The sequence below is a fragment of the Amphiura filiformis genome, chromosome 4, assembly GCF_039555335.1.
Source record: "Amphiura filiformis chromosome 4, Afil_fr2py, whole genome shotgun sequence".
Taxonomy (NCBI): Eukaryota; Metazoa; Echinodermata; class Ophiuroidea; order Amphilepidida; family Amphiuridae; genus Amphiura; species Amphiura filiformis.
The window spans coordinates 11032001-11055853 of NC_092631.1; the positions used below are offsets into that span (position 1 = coordinate 11032001).

Here is a 23853-nt window from a genome sequence, read left to right on the forward strand (position 1 = left end):
TGAAATACTCACTCCAGTTGTGGAAGATATAGGTAAAGCCATAATACAGGGGGAGTGTGAGTTTCAAAATGAGTAACCCTGACCAATTACATTTGAAAAACATACTCCCACTGTGGAAGATATTTCCAAAATCTTCCACATGGGGAGTGTGGATTTCAACTGGAATAGCCCAATGTGTATCAGAAAAATATTAAATTTATGTTTGACATTTCAGAGAGCAAATCAACTTTATATCTGTGAAATGAAAACAAAATGATATTTTAGACAATAAGCATTCATGAGTACAGAGATGAGATGGCATGTGGATTATTTTCAGTATTGTTCATGTTGTTGGCTTGCAAAGCCATAAATGGAGGTAAAAAAAAGTATTGGTCGTCAGTGAATACATCATTCCTTAGTTTACTGGTTCAGCCTTCATAGCAGAACCAGTGTTCTGCTATGGTTATCACAAATTGGTATACTCTTTGATTGTGTCTAACTCAGAAACTTTTTTCTGTCAGAGTTCAACTTCCGTCACTATGTAATGCATCTGACGATATGAACAATTTAAACCCTATTGCAACCAAACTTGGGCCATAGCTGCACTATTGGAACCCTCAGCTATTGATGGTGTTCAAGGTTATATAATGAGGTCAAAGGTTATTTGAGGTCAACTGATAAATGACCATTATGTAAGACTTTTGGTTAAATTTGGTTTCTTATAAACAATTTAAATTCTAATGCAAACAAACTTGGGTCATAGTTGCACTCTTTGAACCCTTGGTGGTGTTCAAGTCATAAATATGAAAATATGTGCGTTTGAGTGCCCTCGGCGAATTAGCATATATTTATTTTCTTCATATTACGTCATGTAATGAATGACTTGGGTGTGCGCTGGGGCGTGTTAGTGTTTGGTAGTCACTTCAGGTTGGTAGCACCGCACACTTTTTTCAATTTTTTTTGTTAAATCCAACATTTTTTTTAATGTGTATGTTAAAATGTTATGCCTCTGTCGGTTATCCAGGGTGGGTTTTTGACTGATTGTACGGGGAGGAAAGAATTCAATCATCAGGTTGACATAAGGTAGAAAGCCAGGGGTCATCGTACGTTCTCCAATTTTCTCCAAAAAGTAATATTCGTGGAGTTTTTCAGAGTTTTCGTAGCCCGCTCCCTACCGCGATTGTTTTCATTTAGGCTTTAGGCTTCCCCATTGTATTAGTCTAGGATCCCACCGCATTTTTGTACAAGTAGAGTAAGAAAAAAGATTCACAATTATTTAATTGTGCCTGCTCTCATTGAGCTCACGATTCGCTGTGGCCGGTGCAAATAAATACCAACATAACGCAAGCTTATGTATTAAAAGTGTTTTATTGGTGGGCATTGGTGTCGTTCTTTGGGAGTATAGTGGAGAAACCATTATTTACAACTTTTGTTTAAAATTTGGTCTCATATGAACAGTTTAAATCCTAATGCAATCAAAAATAATAATAAAATTTTTTTTTGATGGATCCAAGTTGTGAAAATATTGGATCCAAAACATAATAATGATAAAATTGGATGCTTTACGTCCAATATTTATTGGTCTCGCTATGAGTTGTAAAATATTGGACTCGACTACTTCTCGTCCAATATTTTAAAACTCATAGCTCGACCAATAAATATGTGCTCAACCGATCCAATTTTATATCAAACTTATGGCATAGCTGTATTATGGGCACCTATATGTATTGTGGTATTTAAAGTCACATACGAAGGTCAAAGGTCATTTGAGGTTATGTTTATTTGTTTGTTTACCACTCATACGTGACATTTAATAGCTGTTATAATATATTTCCAAATTTAAAATGCCACAAGGCATCCCAATCGACGCCTTGAGTCGAAAACCGCAATGTTTTTAGTTTTCTATGCCCCAGTGGTTCCCACGAGGGGTCAAAGGTCACAGTGGGCCAAAGCCTAAAATTAGTCCCATCATGTATGTATCTCAAATTGCTCCTCTTATCCCAGGGAATAAAAAAGTCAATTGTCATATTTTTCTACAGTGCTTAGTTCAGGAGTTATAAGGTCAAATAGGTCAAATGTCAAACAATTGATACACAGTGGTCAAAATTTTAAAATGGTCCGATGGAAAATGGTCTTAAATTATCCCCCTTAACATAAGAAATCTCAAGTCACAATTTTTTTGCAATTTGTATTGTCATGTCTCTCTTCTTGTCAGAGTTAATGCAGCCAAAGTGCAATAGAAATATGTACATGCATAACATTTGACCCATGTAATTTGAGACAAGGCCAGTGGTGGTGCCAGGAATTTTTTTTTGGGGGGGGCAAAATGAATTTTGGGGGGCCAAAATCAACAAATTTACATTTTACAAATTTTACATTTTGGCTCCATTATGACCTTCGACCCCTCATGGGAAAAACGGAGCAATTCCAGTTTTATCATTTGAGGTGTAAGGATGTCAAAATGCTACCCTAAATATCACCACATACCGCCATGTATTAGTATATTCATTTTAAACAAGGAGTCATGCATTGGATTAGAAACTCACTAATAGTTCAAGGTTGTTTTCCTCATCTGAAGTACAATGCTTCATATTTACATGTTCACAAAATGGTAAATGTTCTCATAAACTAGAAAACCTAGGCAATTGAGACTGACAAAGTTTGCCCATCATATCTGCCACTACCCTGGATTCATGACTGAATTACATCCCACACAATTGCCTTGGGCACAAACAACATAATTTAGCCTCCTTTATCAGAAATTATGACCAAATATGGCAAAAGTATGAAAAAGATAACTTTATGAAAATGTTTGCCTAAATATTGGTTAAGCTAGATGAAAAATTCATAGATTTATTTTAAAGATGTACATATTTGTTATATTGGCTGTATGATATTTGTAGTGATTACATTTACAGGTACTTCGGTACTGATTTTCATCATATTATAGACACAGATGAATTACTATTTGTCACTCACTGTTGAACTACCTCTGACCACTGTTATTATTGAACCACCCCTGATTACAGTTACTGTTGACTTTCCTCTGATCACAGTTACTGTTGAACTACCTCTTATCATGGTTACTGTTGACCTACCTCTGATCGCAGTTACTATTGAACCACCCTGATCACAGTTACTGTTGAAATACCTCTGATCACAGTTACTGTTGAACCACCCTGATCACGGTTACTGTTGACCTATCTCTGATCACAGTTACTGTTGAACCACCCTGATCACGGTTACTGTTGACCTATCTCTGTTCACAGTTACTGTTGAACCACCTCTGATCACGGTTACTGTTGACCTACCTCTGATTGCAGTTACTATTGAACCACCCTGATCACAGTTACTGTTGAACTACCCTGATCACGGTTACTGTTGACCTATCTCTGATCACAGTTACTGTTGAACCACCCTGATCACGGTTACTGTTGACCTATCTCTGTTCATAGTTACTGTTGAACCACCCTGATCACGGTTACTGTTGAACCACCTCTGATCATGGTTACTGTTGACCTACCTCTGATCACAGTTACTATTGAACCACCCTGATCACGGTTACTGTTGACCTATCTCTGATCACAGTTACTGTTGAACCACCCTGATCACGGTTACTGTTGACCTACCTCTGATCACAGTTACTGTTGAACCACCCTGATCACGGTTACTGTTGAACTACCTCTGATCACAGTTACTGTTGACCTACCTCTGATCACAGTTACTGTTGAACTACCTCTGACCACAGTAACTGTTGAAATACCTCTGATCATGGTTAGTGTTGAACTACCTCTGATCACAATTACTGTTGAACTACCCCTGATCACAGTTACTGTTAAACCACCCCTGATCACAGTTACTGTTGAACCACCCCTGATCACAGTTAGTGTTGAACTACCTCTGATCACAGTTACTGTTGAACTGACCCTGATCATAGTTACTATTGAAATGACCCTGATCACAGTTACTCTTGAACTACCTCTGACCACAGTAACTGTTGAAATACCTCTGATCACAGTTGCTGTTGAACTACCTCTGATCGGTTACTGTTGAACTACCTCTGATCACAGTTACTGTTGACCTACCCCTGATCACAGTTACAGTTGAACTACCCCTGATCACAGTTACTGTTGAACTACCTCTGTCCTTGGTTACTGTTGAACTACCTCTGATCACAGTTACTGCACCTGACCACGGTTACTGTTAAACTACCTCTGATCACAGTTATTGTTGACCTACCCCTGATCACAGTTACTGTTGAACTACCTCTGATCACAGTTACTGTTGAACTACCTCTGACCTTGGTTACTGTTGAACTACCTCTGATCACAGTTACTGTTGAACTGACCCTGATCATAGTTACTATTGAACTGACCCTGATCACAGTTACTCTTGAACTACCTCTGACCACAGTAACTGTTGAACCACCCTGATCACAGTTACTGTTGAACTACCTCTGATCATGGTTACTGTTGAACTGTCCCTGATCACAGTTACTGTTGAAATACTCCTGATCATAGCTGCTGTTAGTTTCCTTATTCATTGACAGTTGAAGTATTCACTAGCACAGTTAATGCGGATCAAAGTATGTGCGGAAATAAACAAGCTGTGAACTTTGTTACTTTTCAGGTACTCCGTATTAAATGTCTGCTTTTATAGGTAAGCTAGACAGAAAGCTGAAACTGAAACCAAAGAAGCCCATTGTATTACCTTAAAGCCATGTTGTAACATTTCTATAAAAATAGGTTAGTATTTCTTTTCCATAAAATGTTAGCTTTTACTATCAGAAATGTCCCCTTTTAATTTTGAGCGATCAAATGAGGCAAAGCAGAGCAAATGGGAATTAATTACCAGTGCCAATGTGTGTTACTCTGACGGTCGTACTACCTTTGTGCCTTTGATGTGTGTGTCTGACCATCCTGCTCGCCTTGTATGTACTGTGTTATGAACATCATGTATGCATTCAACTAATATTTCCATCGTAATAATAAATCGTCTTGTTCAGGCAGTTTATTCAAATTCTTGGATTTTGACAAAACTACATCACCTAAAGTCTTGATTCTTGCAGGGTATCTTAGTTTACTAAAGTACATTAAAATCATGTAAAAACAGAATAAAAAAATATTGATGGTGTCCTCCTCAGTTGATGTTACAATATGGCTTTAATTGCAACTTGAAGCAAATTGTGTGCTAAGAGGTTTAAGACAAAGTCTTCATCTTACCTTAATACAACTTGAGTGTTAGACACATACATGCTTAGAGCTTTGAGATAGATTATATTACATCATCCAATAGTGATTTATTCTTTGTATCTTTGTAATTGAGACATTGGAGACATCTGGGCGATCATGAGCTTTTCTCCATTATTTTTTTTGTATATTAGAGTTGTCATTGCATATATATTGTCTTATATGCAGACAAATTAAATCTTATAATCTTCCAAGATGCTATTAGTGATTCATGACACGGCTCTCATGTTTGTGAGTTGATATTTATGTGACTGACCAGTCTAACCTGGAAACAGTTAAAGTTGAGTGATTTGATGGATAGCCTCATCCCCCACTTCACCCTACCCAGATTGAGTGACTTGATTGATAGCCTCATCCTCCACTTCACCCTACCCAGATTGAGTGACTTGATTGATAGCCTCATCCCCCACTTCACCCTACCCAGATTGAGTGACTTGATTGATAGCCTCATCCCCCACTTCACCCTACCCAGATTGAGATTTTACATGATACCACATTTGCTACCAAAAGCTCTAAATTAATTAAGATTGATACCAGTGTTTGACATTTGGTGCATTTTCAAAAGTTGCAAATCAAAACAATCACTCTAAACTGCGTGGTCAAGTTTGCTTGCCCGTTATGAACCCCTGCCGAAGGTCCCAATTGCCTGTACAGAGTGCGGTTTATTCAATTGTTTATATGAGATGCATGATTATCCCCCCGGGATTCCCCCTGGGATTATCCCAACATTTCTTGGAAGCAGAAGGGATAGATTGGCTGGTGTTATCGGTATTACCAAGCAATCATTTCCCGCTATGACATGGTCACACTCTGCAAGTTATCTCTGCATGCGCCTGTAAATGTGCAACTTTTTAAAATGCACCAAATTTCATTTATTGATTTAAATCTTTGTAAATTTAGAGCTTTTGGTAGCAATGTGATATCTCATTGGAGGTAGCTAATCAGTTTATCAATCAAATTGCCGTAACATGACTAGGTTTACATTTATGACAGGTCATTGGAGTGAGGACTTTCTTTTTTGTGCTGTGTGTATCTTTATTCTTAGCAATTAAGTTTTACTGTTATGATTATGAAATTCATTTGAATCAATAAATTTTTAACATTAAATGAAATTTAGGGTAAGAAAAAAGTAATGAACAACTAAAAATCATACATTTTTTCTTCAGGTCTCTGCAGGTTTTGAACTTTAAAATGTTTGAGACCAAAACTTTTGAGGTCTGAGACCGAGACCTTAATATCCAAGACTGAGACTGAGACCTGCAAAATCAGATCTCGAGACTGTCTCAAGACCAAGACCTACAACACTGCCCCCTGTGTGGGGGATTAAGGACATGTCTTCCATAGGGAGGTATGGATCTGAACTGGAATAGCTCAATTCTGGGAGGGAGAAGCCTTCCTAATGATGACTTGCATTCCAGGTATCATATAGATGTGCGTATGACACAAGGATTGTTTGTATTTAAGCCTAACAGTCATTGCCATTAAGAACTAATTAGTATATACATTAACCCAGTCTCCGCTGATAACCGGATATAAAGTTTCAACATAACAGGTTTATCATTTAAAGTTGACATATAATACATGTATATATGTTTTTAAAAATTACTCCCCATTCTAGAAAAATACAGCACTAATTTTTTGGGATTAAAAAACATTATCCTGTTTTGCTAAATTCTAATCCTTTAGTTGTCCTAACTGGAAGTAAAATTTTAATATTTGGTCAATTTTTGGAAATAAGAGCCAAAAACATGCATTTTTAGGGCCTTTTTCAACTTTTTTTGTATTCTGTGACAATCAAGCCCAACGACTTGAACAAAGACTAATTTCAAGTTATGCATTCTAATTTTTGCAAAATACATTTTCCAATCTTTTTCATAACCAATTAGCAAAAATAATATTAAAATTATGAGCTAACTCTTACCCTATACTTAAGATTTTGAATGCTTAGACTTGTGTCAAGTCTTACAATTTTGTGACTACAATTGTAAGAAAACATGCAAAATTGCATGTTTTTGTACCATATCCCCTCAAATTGCAAAAATATAAAAATTTTACATTTATTACCAGTTTATAGAACTAACTAAATGATTAGGATTTAGCTATATTTCATTTGGCAAAGCAGGATTATATTTTTTAATCAAAAAAAAAAATAGTGCTGTATTTTTCTGGAATGGGGAGTAAAACCTAGCATGTCACTTTGTGTGTTGGTTTACTGCTAAGTACAAACAGGCACAGAGCTCTTGTGTGAGTGATTACTGAGCTAAGTATTGCTACCATGTCCTAATAGAGTTATGTAAGCTATCCACCAGTGGAGCTTCTGCGACCCCTACGCAGAACTTCCGATAGTGGATTAGCTGCGCACGATGGACGCAAGGAATCCACAGTCGGATTTTCTGCGACGTGCACTGAAAATCCCTCCGTATATATAGTTCCGTGGAGTAATTCTGCATGACGGTCGCAGGAAATCCACTGACGGATTTTTGGCGACGTGCGCTGAAACTCCCCTCCGTATATAGTTCCCGTGGATTAATTCTGCGCTTGACGGTCGCAGGGAATCCACAGTCGATTTTTGGCAAGACGTGCGCAGAAACTCCCCTCCGTATATAGCTCGGTGGAGTAATTCTGCGCATGACGGTCGCAGGGAATCCACGGACGGATTTTCGCGCACGCTTTAATCATCTCATGAATTGTTATGATTTAATATTATTAAATGGTAGAAATAAGAAATATTATGTAGGCCTATAATGTTTAGAGTCAGTTCTATGCATCAAGTATCATGTTTAAAAACATGTTTAAAAAATAACTTTGAAAGTAAGAAATATTATATATATATTTAGAGTCAGAACGGTGGAGTATTTCTGCGACGGTCGCAGGGAATCCACAGTCGGATTTTCGACGACGCGTCGCTGAATAGGTCCGTGGAGTAATTCTGCGCGACGGTCGCAGGGAACCCACGGACGGATTTTTCGGCGCGACGCGCGCAGAAACTTCCCTCCGTATATAGCTCCGGTGGAGTAATTCTGCGCACGGTCGCAGGGAACTAGAGTCAGCATCAAGTTTCATGTTTAAAATAACTTAGAAAGTAAGAAATATTATATATATATTTACAGTCAGAACGGTCCACAGTGGAGTAAGAAATATTATATATATATTTAGAGTCAGAACGGTGGAGTAATTCTGCGCACTGTCGCAGGGAATCCACAGTCGGATTTTTGGCGACGCGTGCGCAGAAACTCCCTCCGTATATAGCTCCGTGGAGTAATTCTGCGACGGTCGCAGGGAATCCACTGACGGATTTTCGGGCGCACGGTTTAATCATCTTATCTTATGAATTGTAATAAACGGAGGGGATTTTCTGTGCACGTGCGCAGAAAATCCGACTGTGCATGGATTCCTTGCGTCCACCGTGCGCAGATAATCCACTATCGGAAGTTCTGCGTAGGGGTCGCAGAAGCTCCACTGGTGGATCATGTACATACATGCCTAATAGGCTAATTGTGTGTAAGTTGCTCAATCTTCAGTGTAGCTGCATTGATTAAATTGGGGAGAGCCGCAAACATTTACATGTATTATAGGCATATCAAACCGATTTTTGCACTATTTTGATATAGTTTTATTTTAAAAACAGCCTCTCTCACCACCCGATATTCAAATTTCCGGGGCACTAAAATTGTCTGTGGCAATGACGTCCCAGTAACATAATGAAGGCTGAGGACAATTGAGCACAAATAACCATGAATATCGCATATTGAGAGCCGGCTGTTTTGATTTGTTTTTATGGTCAATATGAGTTTGTTTTAAATAAAACAATGTGATTCATGCTTGATAATTGTTTTTCTAACATATATTAAGGCATATTAAATGTTGTGATGCATGGCTTTCCAAAGAATGAAACAACTTTTGCCAAGCTTCATACGCCTTTTTCGGTCCTTTAACAAACATTTATGTAGGCTCAGATTTTTTCAGTGCTTAGAATCTACTTTCATATTCATTTGGAAAACTTTATGTCTGAGATATGTCTGTAGATATAAACTCAAATGTCATTGAGATAGTTAGTAGTCACAGCCTGTAATGGAACATTATTGTCGATGACCATCCATTTACTTTAATGTAGAGTCCGAAGTTTACCATTTTCTAAAATCCATTTTCCGTGTTGTAATCTGTGTTGTAAAATTGGTAAATCTGTGTCTTATGAATAAAGCTTAAAATGTATAAACAATGATATTAATATAACAATAAAGTGTTCAATATCACGATCAATATACTCGGATTGGACTATTCTTACGATAATAGACCAACTGTTACGATGTTTGGAGGGATATGGGGGGTGGGGTTCATGCCTTGGTAATAAGTATACCTTTATTTCAGTATTATTAAACAGTATTTTTATCATAAAAATTGACACACACATTTCATGATTATTTTTAACATTTATTTCTCTTATCTTTTAACAATTTTTGTCACATCATACAAAAATGTCATTTTCTGTGTTGTACCTCCGATTCCGTGATTTTTTTCTGTTTTCCGTAAAACTTGGGACTCTACCGGTACTTTAATGATCTAGCAAGTTGTTCAGATTAGCAGCAGTTAAAAGACACATGGTTAACTATCCATTGCATGTCAACTTAAAAATGGAACAATTATGTGTTGGAATTAATTCAAATCAATATCCATATGAGAATTGTGTAGGTGTACTTTGGGTGAAACTTTTCATATATTATTCAAGAGAACCATATAAAAACATGCTTGTACACAGAGAAGTTTTGCAATATAATTATGAAGTCAAGCAATACTTCAATTGATCAAATGACTGATGTGTTTCCTAGGCACGATAGTTGCTATTCAATATTCAATCATATTCTTATTTTAATGACTTTTTGGTTTTCAGATATCGCCGAACCACATAATCAGAACAAAAATGGGAACCATCTCAAAAATCAATCACTGTAGGTGGCAAGAATTTCTAGAAATAGAATAATGCCTTTCAAATATGAACATGTTGCTATCTTCAGTAGATGCACATTTTTGTACAGTAATTAGGGAAATGTTGTGTGCGAGTGTGTGGGGTGTTTGTCCATCAAAAGGCTTTTCTATTTTGATCTAAATATAATGAAACATACGCACAAAAAAAGCTTAGATTATTGGGAATAACATAACCTGTATTTGGTTGAAATTGGTCAAGAATTAGCTTTAAAAATGGAAGAAACACCTGTTTTGGCCATTTTAGGAGCCAATGAGCACCTACGAATCGGAGTTGCTGATGCTGCCTGCATAACGATGCAATACACATAGTGCACCATTGATAAAATAAAAACGATAAAATAGTAATCATTTGGTATGGCATCAATTGCAGTTGTACATATATCACCATAATAGAGTTTAAAATTATTTGATAATACTAATACACATTGCAATTGAAAAAAATAAGAATATTTTTAATCATTAAAATGATTAAATTATATGTTTTTTTTGCCATATATTTTCAATACATACATAAACCATACATTAAAACTGAAACACGGACTTTTAATAGTACATGAACAGGTGCGAAATAAACATAAATATTCTACATCGTATATCATGGACATGCGAATTATATATTTTTTTTTTGGATTTTGAGTTTGAGTGTCCTTGGGCCTAGAGCTAAATGCTGGATCATTCATGGCTGACTTTTTAAAAAGAAACCCAAAAAAGATAATTCAGATATTCTTGTGTACAAATCCAAAATTTGGGTTGATGTTACGTACCTCAATGACAGTTTCGTGCTAAGACTTAGCACCTTCTCAAATTGACTGACCAATTCCTGCACCTCGACGGCTGCTACCAGTTGGAGCTGACGAGGTGGCGCTGTTAGGAGTTGGTCGTAGATGTCGGAAGAAAGTAGTTCCTTCGTCTCTGTTGAGTGTTTTGGCCCCCTCTTTCTTATCCAGATGGCTTCCTTTATACATGTATGTCTTCTCTTTCTGTTCTGTTCTCTGTCTCTGATTTGTGATTCGACATCCAATTACATGATTATCTTCTGCGACGTGATCTGTTATCGCGGATTTATTATCCTCCCCTGTGATGGAGGCCTGTCTTTGTGATCTGGTAAAAGCTTTCTTTGAAGCTTTTTCTGCTTCAGTTTTATGTTCTTTCAAAAATTCTGGCTGTTTCTCCAATGTATGTTTTGTCGCAGTTGAGGCAGGGAATCTCGTATACACAATCAGATGTTTGTGTGGCGTTTCGCTTATCTTTGGGGTGCACTAAGATGTTTCTCAGCGTTTGGTGCAGTTTAAAGGTGGTGTTAATGATTTGTACACAAGAATCTCTGAATTATCTGTTTTATTGACAATCCTGATGAACTTATTTGCAAAAAAAAATTGTAAAAATATAATCTGTGTTCATGTCATAGTCTATTAATGATTTCAAAATCAATGCAAATCCAATGCATTTAAAATACAGTAGATTATGACATGAACACAAATTATAACTTTACATATTTAAGACACATTTATTTAAAACATGAATGATCCTAGCATTTAGCTCTAGGTGCAGGGATACTCTAAATCCAAAAAAAAAAATCCAAGTTTTGAAAAAAATGGTGGTGGTGTCTAGATATGATGAGCAGGCGGTCGAGGACAAACAAGCACTTTTTTGCCTTATGCTTTCAGTTGTATGTTTATTTTCGACTTGTCTATACTTTTTGGTCTTAAATCACTTTTATCTTGGTGTGTGTGTGTGGGGGGGGGGGTGGAGGTGACGACAAAATAGCAATATCATATGGTATCAATCGCTATATTAATATGTCGTTTCCCATTTCAGTGATCGCTCCCAATTACTTAGTTAGCGGAGGCGTGCAGAGGACAGGCATCACGCCAGTAAATATAAAGAAATGTTATTTTTAGTAGAAACATAGAAGATACATTTTAATGAAGCGTTACAGGACAATTTGACGTACAATGCTGAAAGGCATTAAAAATAGATGATTATCAATTGCAAATTGAAAAACAACATACTTACAGTGGAACTCATTGTCAAACTCCAATGGTATGATAATTTTTTGTCTTGACAACACACAACACATTTAGAGTTGTTTATGAAGATTGTATGATTACATGTTAATCCAATGGTGATGTCAAAAATGTCAATAATATCACATCCGGCCCCAGGGGTCTCATTCTTGCATGGCCTGAGACCCCATACTTTCTTGTTTAGGATGTTTTAGACCCCTTAAGTTACTCTTTGAAATTGACCAACGGGTCTGATCAAAATGACATGGACCCCTTGAATTTTACGATGCACTATGCCTAAATGGTATGGGAAAAAGGCAAAAAGGTAAATAAAATTTATTTTGCAAAGGTTTCAGTTTGTGAAATGGAAATTAGGCTTATTTATGATGAAGTCATTCAAGTCCTCTAATCACGTATATAGACAATTTCTTATTGGTTATACACACGTATTGGGCTTGTTTTTCAACTTTGATATTTATCCAACTTATTTCAGCAAAAAAAAAAAAAGCTGGTGCCAATATGTTACGTCAATAACACATAACAGTTGGTAATTTGTAATGGTATGTTATTTTATGATGTTGGCATTTAAAGTAATCATCAATTTTGACTAATTACATAATCCATATCCAGCCCATCTGTTGTCCACATAGATAGGACGGCTGCACTTTGAATACATTAGATTCAATTAAGTGTGTGCCATTTAGTGTCCTTGCATTCATTTTGGTTGTCATAATGTTGTTCAGTCTCAAGGTTATCTTATTTAGGCCATGAAGCCTAAGCTGCCTAACTGGCTAATTATGTGAGTAATCATGGTAATACCATAATAATTAAAGCTGTATTGAGATCTAAACCTAGTAAACACAAAAATGTTCTTAAAACGTTTATTCAAAACGTTTTTTTAAATAATATTTAAATGTCGTATTATATAAAGGGCATGAAAACATTTTAAAAACGTTATTGTAAAATATTTCGGGAAATGTTTTTGCACAATATTTTGTCAACACTTTTATTTAAAAATAACATTCTATTTAGAATCTTTGAACAAGTTCATTTGGATTGTTAGATTTCACTGTTAACATAGTTCGTTAAACTCACATTTTTAGTGACGTTTCACCACTACACTAGTGGTTTCTTCAGACTGGCAACCCATCACATCTGACTGCTTCCTTTTATAGGCAACAGGAACCTCTATAGAGGGCGTGATGAGTTGGTCACTAGGTGGCTGAAAGACGCCATCTGGATACGCCGAAAAGGAAAAGACACAATTGGACATATCAAAGCTTGTATCAATTGCGCATTTATTAGTGATTTCCATTTTTTAAAGATATATCTAGTGCTATGAAAAATTGGATTCGTAGGTAATGTAAAAAAATACCACTCAAAAAATTATCACAAAAAATTCATAATTATGTACAAATATGTGAAAAATTGAACAGGCAATCTTTGAATACACACCTTTCAGGAAATCAATTTAGATTCAATCCAATGACTTCTTTTCATAACTGATTTAGATGTTTTTAAAAATACTTTAAGAAATATTTTGAAAAAATAAGTAAAAATAGCATGTTTTGGGGTCTCTGTGTCTAAGTTTTTCACAGAAGGGGTCTTATTATATATGGCGCAAGCGTATGATCAAGGCTAATAAACACAATACAAAAACGAATGCCAATTGATTAATACTTTTAAGTTATGGCCCTGAACATGCCGTGTACACTTTTCGTTGGATTCGACCATATACCCTGGTCAGGATTACGAGATACATGTCTGTGATTTAGTAAACTGCCACCAAATATAGAAGGTAGTTGGTCAGTGATGTCTGCAGAGGGCAGTCATCAGCAATTACTATTAGTGAATTGTAGCTTGAATCAGGTGTTTTACCGTAAACGTTTGCCTAATGGCGCTATGGGTTCCGTTGACATAGCTGGAATTTTAGACACAAACTAAAAGTGCCCTCCCATTAAAATCCCACCAGCAAATAAGGGCACATACCCTTAATTTTTGTTGGGATTTTTAGCATTTCTATCTCTATTTGCACATGAAATTTACCCCAAAGCAAAGGAGCCCAGGTGTGCCATTAGGCTGGTATTGCATTTTAACAGGTTAACAAGACTGACGTGGTCTGATCCACTCAGACTAAAGTAAGAAATTATTAAATATATTTTTGCTCAAAATGAAGACCTGCCTCTTTGCTTGAAAACTAATTCCTCCACTTTATGTACACAAATGGAATCTTGTTCAGAAAAAACCCATCCAGCTTGTTTGTAATATAGCAATATTGTCTAGAGATTTTTTTTCAAAGAGGTGGGAGGGAACATCAATCAGAATTTAGGGGAAATATGTAATGTAATGTAATGTTATGTAATGTTATGTAATGTAATGTAATGTAATGTAATGTAATGTAGTGTAGTGTAGTGTAGTGTAGTGTAGTGTAGTGTAGTATAGTGTAGTGTAGTGTGATGTAATGAAATGTAGTGTAGTGTAGTGTAGTGTAGTGTAGTGTAATGTAATGTTGTGTAGTGTAGTGTAATGTAATGTAATGTAATGTTATGTAATGTTATGTAATGTAATGTAATGTAATGTAATGTAATGTAATGTAATGTAAAAGCAAAAAACCTCTAAACCCATACTCACTATTTTTTATATTTTAATTGCAATGGCGTGGTTTCTAATATACTTTATACAAGTTAAAATGCCAAGTTGGGAATCCTGAAATTCTATGCTATACTTTTTTACTAATATATACCCTGGTCAGGATTACGAGATACATGTCTGTGAATTTGTAAACTGCCACCAAATATAGAATGCAGTTGGTCAGTGATATCTGCAGAGGGCAGTCATCAGATATAAATATTAGTGAATTGTAGCTTGAATCATCTGTTCATCAGCTGGTATTGCATTTTAACAGGTTATAGTACATACATTTTAAAAGGGCATTTTGTGATCCACAGCCTCATCCCCCACTTTTATACCACTGGAAACCTCTGGCTACATAATGTTTATGTACCAAAAATTTCTTGCAGATTAATTCGTTTAGCAAAAATATCATCAAATTTGATTACAACAGTGGTCTATGGAGCACTGTAATACACATAATCATGCATAACTCACAAACGCAAAATCGGAATCAACTAAAATTTTGGGAATAAGCTTTTTTCATGGATATCTACTGAAAAATGTCATAAAAAGAGGATGCTAGGATCACAAAATCCGCCTCTAAGCCACTGGTAACCAGTATTTCAAAAAAAGATGTAGCTTTGAATTGATGTGATGGGATTCAATTTTATTCCATATCTAGGCTGACTGACAGATCGTTCTATGGCTTCACGATTTAAATTACTATATGGTCCGAGAAGGTCCGAAATGTTCCAAAAGTTAACAATCGAGAATGAAAAGAACAGATTGACTATATCATGTTTGTCTCCCTTATGCACAAGTGCGTATATTTATGGCCGTTACACTATTTTCTTATGTTCTTGATATGGTATGAGATTATACTAGATATATTAAATATGATCAAAGTGCAAATAAATCGTCTTGATTCAATAATCTACTGTGTCCATACTTGTGTTCTCTTCAAATCAAGTATAAGTAGATTAACAACTTTCAACATGGGAACATGTTAAGAAGATATTTTCTCCGGGTGCTCTGGTATTTCTTCTGCTTCTAAAATTGGACCTTCTCCCATATACCTGTCCCGTCATATTCATTTGGCATCGCCTTAATTTAGTAGCCTATATTGGGCTTTGTCAGGTTTCGGCCATTTGTTATAAATATATTTTTACTCAAAATGAAGACCTGCCTCTTGCTTGAAAAATATATACTTTATGTGCACAAATGGAATCTTGTTCATAAAAAAACAAAAAAAAAACCAGCATATACTCTCTACCCAGTAATGCATTGGAGTACTGAATGAATCAATGCCAATTAAAAAAAATTCTCAATCAATTTTTTTTCTTGATTCTTTCCATTTCCAGGTGCCAGTTTCCTGTGTAGTGTACTTGTAGCCCCAGTAAAAAATGAAAATGAAGACATCATCATGTTTATCCTCAATTTTGAGGATATCACAGAGGCTCCCAAAGTTAGCGACCAAGTGGGGGCATCTCCAAGGAGTCCAAGCTATGAGGACACTCTGTCAGCATCAGCAGGGCCTACACCCACTGAACAAGCTACCAGTGTGGGGGCCAGCAGCTACAGATGGAAAAGAGGAAGAAGTAAGTCATAATGGGCTGTTCTATTTAAAACCCACACTACCCCTGTGGAAGATTTAGTTGAAGTATTCCACAGAGGGAGTGCGACTTTTGAATACAATAGACAATTGGGTAACTTCCATTTCAAATACTCACTCCATGTGGAAGATATAGGTAAAGCCATAATACAAGGGGAGTATGGGTTTCAAAATGATTAACCCTGACCAGTTACATTTGAAAAACATACTCCCCCCCTGTAGAAGGTATTTCCAAAATCTTGCACAGGGGTAATGTGTATTTCAACTGGAATAGCCAAATGGTTACTGCTGCAATTTCAAAAATGTTCCCATTATTTTACATTTTTTCAATATCAAGTTGATATGTAAATTTTGACTTGGAGCAAGCTTTATTCTTTCTTAATTGTCCTTTATCATGTCTATTTCTGATTCTTTCCAGTTGTTATGAATTATTGTTGTAATAATTGCACTATCAGACTGATTTTAACTTGTTTTGTCATAGATTATTTCTTGGCACTACATAATCCTTGGAGAGATGCAACTACATGTAGGTTCAGCATTGTTTAGTACACACTCATGGCTTTAGGCTGATGTCTACTCCAAATAGTTGGCATAAAATATGTTTCAATTTATTTTATCTTCTAACAAATGTTTGTTGAAGAAAAAAAACCCATATATTTGATGTGACATTTTTGGCGGCAATATCTTTTTTATGTCACCAGTCGTTCGTTAGATATGTTAAATAAGAATGGAGATACATGTAGCATGGAAATGGTTGAATAACGAATAAATATTGCATCAAATAAAAAATGTGTAGGCCTTTACATCCCTTTCTCCATGCGCACCTCTTTGTCAGTTGTTGGTATATACAGAGCCAATCAGGGCCTTTAAAAGATGCATAACATAATTTGTGTACCTTACAATTTCTACCTTGCATTCCCTTACCCCATTACCAGGTCAATACCAGTAATACCAGTAATGTATCCTACGTATAGAATTATTTTTTTAAGTAATTGGTTGTGTAGCGTTCAATAGATTAATCCCCACATAATATTTTTAATGGTTTGAAAAATGTGATTTTTTTTCAAACTTATTAGGAGAAGTTACACTTGCAAAATCAAACTAAAAATATGTGTAACAGATTGTTACATTTTTGTTACATTTTTTTCACAATTTTAGGACTTTCCCCAAGGGAACCCAGTCTAAAATAAAATATTAAAAATAAAGTAAAAGTTTGATATTGTTGAAGAATGAATCAACAAATGAGCACTTGAATTAGACTTTCCTCATAGAATGCATGGCAATTGTTTGCTTAAAGGTGCTTGACCAGATTGACAGCCTCATCCTCCCACATTACACTATCAAATAACAGATTTTGGCATGACAGCTTATATTTGTCTCATAACTGCAGTGAACTTTCAGGTCTGGAATATGTACTATTTACGCTGTATGAACAAAAACATAAAAGAGTTTGTTGGTTAGGCCACCTTAATTAAATCGAGTCTCAAAGTGTTGTCCGTGTTGGTAAAATCGTTTGTGAAAATCAAGATTTTTTTGGTCTTTTTTTCAAACAAAAAAGTGAAAACAAAACTCAAAATTCCTATTTGATTTCAAGTTTTCAACATGTTTTTTAAGTTTTTGTAGCAGTGACTTTGCTTGTCTACTATTCTAACATTTGCAACAAACAGTGGATACTTTTTGCACAAAATGCTTGTCCCCAAAGCATGTACTTCTAGAATCCAAATCAGTGAAGCAATATTGACCTCAAACTTGGAAGAAGAATTGTTGTTTGATATGCCTCAACACAATGTGGTCAGACACCTTTAATGTCCATTGCAAGATCATTATATACTTGGTGATTTATGCATCGTTATTGTCTGTCATCTTTTATATTTTATATATATAGGTTGTTGTGTTAGCCTTTGAGATAGGGAAAAAAAGTTGCAAATCAAAACATCATTGAATTGGCTACATTGTCTTTGATGTTGATCTGTATTGCAAAAAGCAATAAAGCCATAATGTACAATTTCCATCCAATTTTAATTTTATTACTCAAAATGCTGAAATAATATTACTAATAAATGTCGGGAAATGTTTCTGTCCATTTTAAGCCAAACTAACAAGGTAAAGTGAAATAAACCCCTCTGGTTATTTTGGCCATTTAAGATGGAGTTCTATAATGAGGGACTTGTGTATGAATATGACATGTCAAAATTGCTTTGTTGACCTGACAAATACAACAAATTTGGCTGATTCCATATGACTTGTGTAAACAATACAAATATGCCAAAAATTGGATAAAAAACCCAAACACTTTCATATAAGATTGTACATTACGACTTTATTTCACTAGAATTAAAATTTAATAGTATTAGAAATTTCTTTTGATGATTATTGATATGAAAAGTCAGAACATCTATATTGCTTTTTTCATAAATTCAATTAATGATCTCTATTATTGATGTTTTGTCAATATGAAGCGATGATATTAACTATTATGTTATTATCATCTTTACTTGTTGCTTATTGGTAGTATAGTTATGCACTAAATGCTTTTGTTGTTTGCTTTTGAAATATTTTATCTATCTCAATCACAAGTGCTGGTTAAAAAACACTTAGAGGAGAAAAAAATGTCATCACAGAGAGCAAGCAGTGGTAAGTTGTGACATTGATGGTTCTTTGTGAGATTTTAGCATAACAAAAGGAATTGACTAATATCACCTGTTTTCATACCATATCAGAAATAATGAAATGACTGTATGTGGTCAGTTGAATTGAACAAGTTACTTAGAAAAGTGTTTTTGTACTGCTAACATTGACGATCATAATGTGTTAGATGAATAATGAATGGAATTACTGTAAAACACACTATTTTATTTTGCAGCACAAAAATTTGAGTGATTTAAAAAAGATGCATAATTTTTGTGGCATGGAAGGGCTTTAGAAAAAAGTGAACATTTTGTGAATCCAATAGACTCATGAAATTTGCAACATTTTCATGCTCACAAACATTAAAATGGTTTAGGCAATTTTCTGACAATTAATACATTTTTTGACAACTAAAAAACTTATAAATTGTTAGATGACTTATGCTAAATCTGCCGCTCTCACAGTGAACAATCAAAATAGACTTCAATGAAGGATCCATCCATACGACATGAGGTGTGACCGGACTTAACATAATTCAAATTGTCTTGCACACATCTTGGATAGGTGGGAGACATAAAGGTGTTGAACAGTTGGCTTATTTGTTGCAAAGCAAGCACATTTTCAACCTTGGAAGGTGTTTGCTGGATGCTAGATGCATCTTGTTTTCCGAAGAAATAAGAGTGACTGCTTGATAAACAATTGCATTATAAAGGATTTACAATGAAGTTGGTAAAATGTGAGGATCTGGTATGAGATAACCAGGCACAGTGTCGACACCCTGTATTATAAATATTTTTTCCCTGCAACTTATACTCCGTTGGTGAGCGACTGGCGATTAGTATTTCACCGAACACAAGAAAAGGAGTCCTACATGTATATGATTGGCTAGAAATCGATCGCTAGATCGCTCAGTGGTGAAGTGCAAACTCAAATTCTATTTAAATCAATATTCTATTATTGACGCAGATAAAGAAAGTTGCATAGTGTCTCGATATGTGCATGACTTGTGATTTAATATTCTATACAGCATGTGGATCTGATTTCAATTCTCAAACAGTTGAATATATCACATTTTTAATGTACGATTTAAAAATCGTTATGTATAAAATGCAGTAAAATATATTCACAGCAATCTCCGCTGATTAGTGTATTGAATTTCCAGTTAGTGTATTGAAAACAAAATCTGGGTTTTACCTGACAACAAATCAAATGGGGTATTGAGCATGCGCAAATCGTAAAAACAAGTAGAATAGAAACTCTGTGGTATCTCATATCGTGTAAATGGTATGCTTAGCGCGCCTGAGTCGCTCAGCCGATCTCGAACAAAATCGCCATGCGTAGCTGTTGAAAAACGAGAGGATTTGCCGTACTATCACGGCAATTTTTGACACGAAGATATAGGGATGATGACGCTGTGCCAGGTCAAAAGTTGTCATTTTCTGACCAGTATTAAAAATGTCAGATATTTAAAATTTTCAGGATCATATTTGAAATCTAGTGTGTACTGGCACTTGAGGTAGACTATCATATCATTTGTACAAAATGCACAAATAATTACCTGATATACTACCAATGGCAGTAAATGACAAATGCTGTGTATTCAGTCAGCTATTTTACTAGGCAGAATATACCAAATGACCAGCTATTCATTCATTATTTTGTTGGACAATTAAAATTTCATTCATTGGTTCAGTTTGTTTTAGCAATCAACCATTTCATACATACATTGGATTTGCTGGGCAAATAAGCATTCATTCATAGATATAGTTTTGTTTGGTAATTCATTTATTCATTGATGCTTGGCAATCAACCATTCACTCATACTATAATTTCTTTAGTAATCAACCATTCATTCCTACAAAAATTTTGATTTACATTCAACAGTTCATTCATACATTAATTTTTTCAGGCAAATATTTTTCAAATTTATAATTTATCAATCAACATTCATTCAAAGACTTCAGAATACCCAAATAAATGTAGCAATCCTTTCATATTGGCGGTATATCCCTGTACTTACAAGCCGACGACGAATGTCGGCTTGTTCTGTCTCTTCCCAATTCTTTCTTTCTTTCTTTCTTCTTCTGGCAACCGCAATCAACTGCATGTAGCTCCATAACGGATTGACAGATTTCAACCAAAGTTGACCCAAATGACCATTGGGCTAGGCCAAACCTTCCATTTGACTTTGACCTCGCCGTGACCTTTGACCTAGCTATAATGGTCAAAATGTGATTTCACAAAAATGCTACTCCTTCCACAAATTTTATGCGATGAGGACATGGTTATATCATGTGACTCGACTTTAGTCGGTGTCTATAGGGTGTGCTCAGATAAGGGGTCAAAGGTCATTAAGGGGTCATTTCTGGTCAAAGTCTAAAAATATTCAAAAATTCACTGTCTTTACAAATTACATAGCAGAGAGTCGCCATTAGCACACATGCATTGCTACTAGCCAGGGTCTTTAGGATGCCTACAGTTTCGGGGTCAAAGGTCATTAAGGGGTTACTTCCGGTCAAAAACCAAAATTATCAAAAATGTTCAAAACATTTTTATCTCAAAATGTAAACAGACCAGAATAATATAACCAACATACATGAATTAGTGTTCCCTGATGTATGAAGGGTATTTTTATTTTGGGGGTCAAAGGTCATTAAGGGGTCACGTCCTTTTTTTAGATGAATAACTTCAAGAATTTTTATCTCAAGAACTGAACATGTTAGAATTTTTTTATTAAAATTGGAACAATGCATTTTGTCGGTGTACATAAGGTTTTTTTTTTTATTGAGGTCAAAGGTCATTAAGGGGGTCAAAAGGTCAATCAAAATTTAAAAAATCAAAATCCATGTATAAGTTCGATTAAGCTGAAAATGTAAACAGACCAGAATAATATAACCAACATACATGAATTAGTGTTCCCTGATGTATGCATGGTATTTTTATTTTGGGGGTCAAAGGTCATTAAGGGGTCACTTCCTGTTTTTTAGCTGAATAACTTCAAGAATTTTTATCTCAAGAACTGAACATGTTAGAATTTTTTAATTAAAATTGGAACAATGCATTTTGTCGGTGTACATAAGGCTTTTTTTTTTTTTTTTTTCAAAGGTCATTAAGGGGGTCAAAAGGTCAATCAAAAATTTAAAAAATCAAAATCCATGTATAAGTTCGATTAAGCTGAAATTCACCAGGAATATTTCTTATGACATCCTAAGCACAATGTAAGAGCAGTTGACCCCATCCGTAACCCAGGGGTCAAGTTATAGGGGTCAAATTGCGGCTTGTATTCAGCGTCTGTTGACTCTAGTTCTTTCTTCTTCTTTCTTTCTTTCTTCTGGCAACCAATCAAAATGCTCTAGCTCCGCCAGGCATTGACAGATTTCAACCATATTTGACCCAAATGACCAATGGGTTAGGCAAAACCTTGCATTTGACTTTGACCTGGCTGTGACCTTTGACCTTGACCTTATGACCCAAAATGTTGATTTCACAAAAAATGCTACTCCTTTCACAAATTACATGCAATGATCATGTGACTCATGCATATGAATCAACATGTGGCAGTGCTTAAAACCTATCAAAAAGAATTGAGGTCAAAGGTCATTAAGGGGTCATTTCCGGTCAAAAACTGAAAAATTTGTAAAAAATATTCAAAAAATCACTGTCTGTACAAATTACATAGCAGAGAGTCGCCATTAACACACATGCATTGCTATTAGCCAGGGTCCTTAGGATGTCTACAGTTTTGGGGTCAAATGTCATTAAGGGGTTACTTCCGGTCAAAAACCAAAATTATCAAAAATGTTCAAAAAATTTTTATCTCAAAAGATAAACAGACCAGAATAATATAACCATCACACATGAATTAGTGTTCCCTGATGTATGCATGGTATTTTTATTTTGGGGGTCAAAGGTCATTAAGGGGTCACTTCCTGTTTTTAGCTGAATAACTTTAAGAATTTTTATCTCAAGAACTAAACATGTTAGAATTTGTTTATTAAAACTGGAACAATGCATTTTGTCGATGTACATAAGGGTTTTTTTTCATTGAGGTCAAAGGTCATTAAGGGGGTCAAAAGGTCAATCAAAACTTTTAAAAATCAAAATCCATGTATAAGTTCCGATTAAGCTGAAATTCACCAGGAATCTTTCTTATGACATCCTAAGCACAATGTAAGAGCAGTTGACCCCATCCGTGACCCAAGGGTCAAGTTATAGGGGTCAAAGGTCAAAATTGGTCCAATCGAGCTCAAATTCAACAGGAATTATTCTTACGACATTCTAAACATGTTAAAAGTATAATAATATTTATGACCCCAAAGGTCAAAGTTTAGGGGTCAAAGGTCAACTGCGGCGGCTTGTACTCAGAGTCTGTTGACTCTAGTTGCTAACTACAGCTTGTATTACAGCAAAGAGTAGCTTACCTAACCAACATCATACAACAGTATCTTTGGTTGTTTCATTTGTGACAATTTGATACAACTAGATCAAAGAAAACATTTTGTGAAATTAATTACAGGCAAAAAATGGCATTACAAATGCTCATAACTTTTCATGGTTTTTTTTTTTGGACTCATATGTGTATGCGTGGAAAAAAAAAAACCATGAAAAGGGGGGTGCCAAGCCACCTGGCGGCGGCTCTGTGCCTACACAAAGTCAGGCGCTGCACTGCAAAAATTAGGGGGGAGCACCCCCCTGAATCTGCCTAGCCAGCCAGCCACTGTGACATCCCTAATATTATATAAGGCAAAAGATAAATAAAAGGTTCGTCTCAAAGCCCACAAGT

At 35.5% G+C, this 23853-nt stretch overlaps 1 protein-coding gene across 1 annotated transcript in view; it reads left to right on the plus strand.

Annotated features, from left to right (window-relative positions):
* LOC140150542 (voltage-gated inwardly rectifying potassium channel KCNH6-like) overlaps window positions 1–23853 on the plus strand; it is a 514496-nt gene that overhangs the window by 154066 nt on the left and 336577 nt on the right. Inside the window, 1 exon segment of the mRNA XM_072172573.1 lies at window positions 16192–16428. Coding sequence (XP_072028674.1) covers window positions 16192–16428 — 237 coding nt within the window.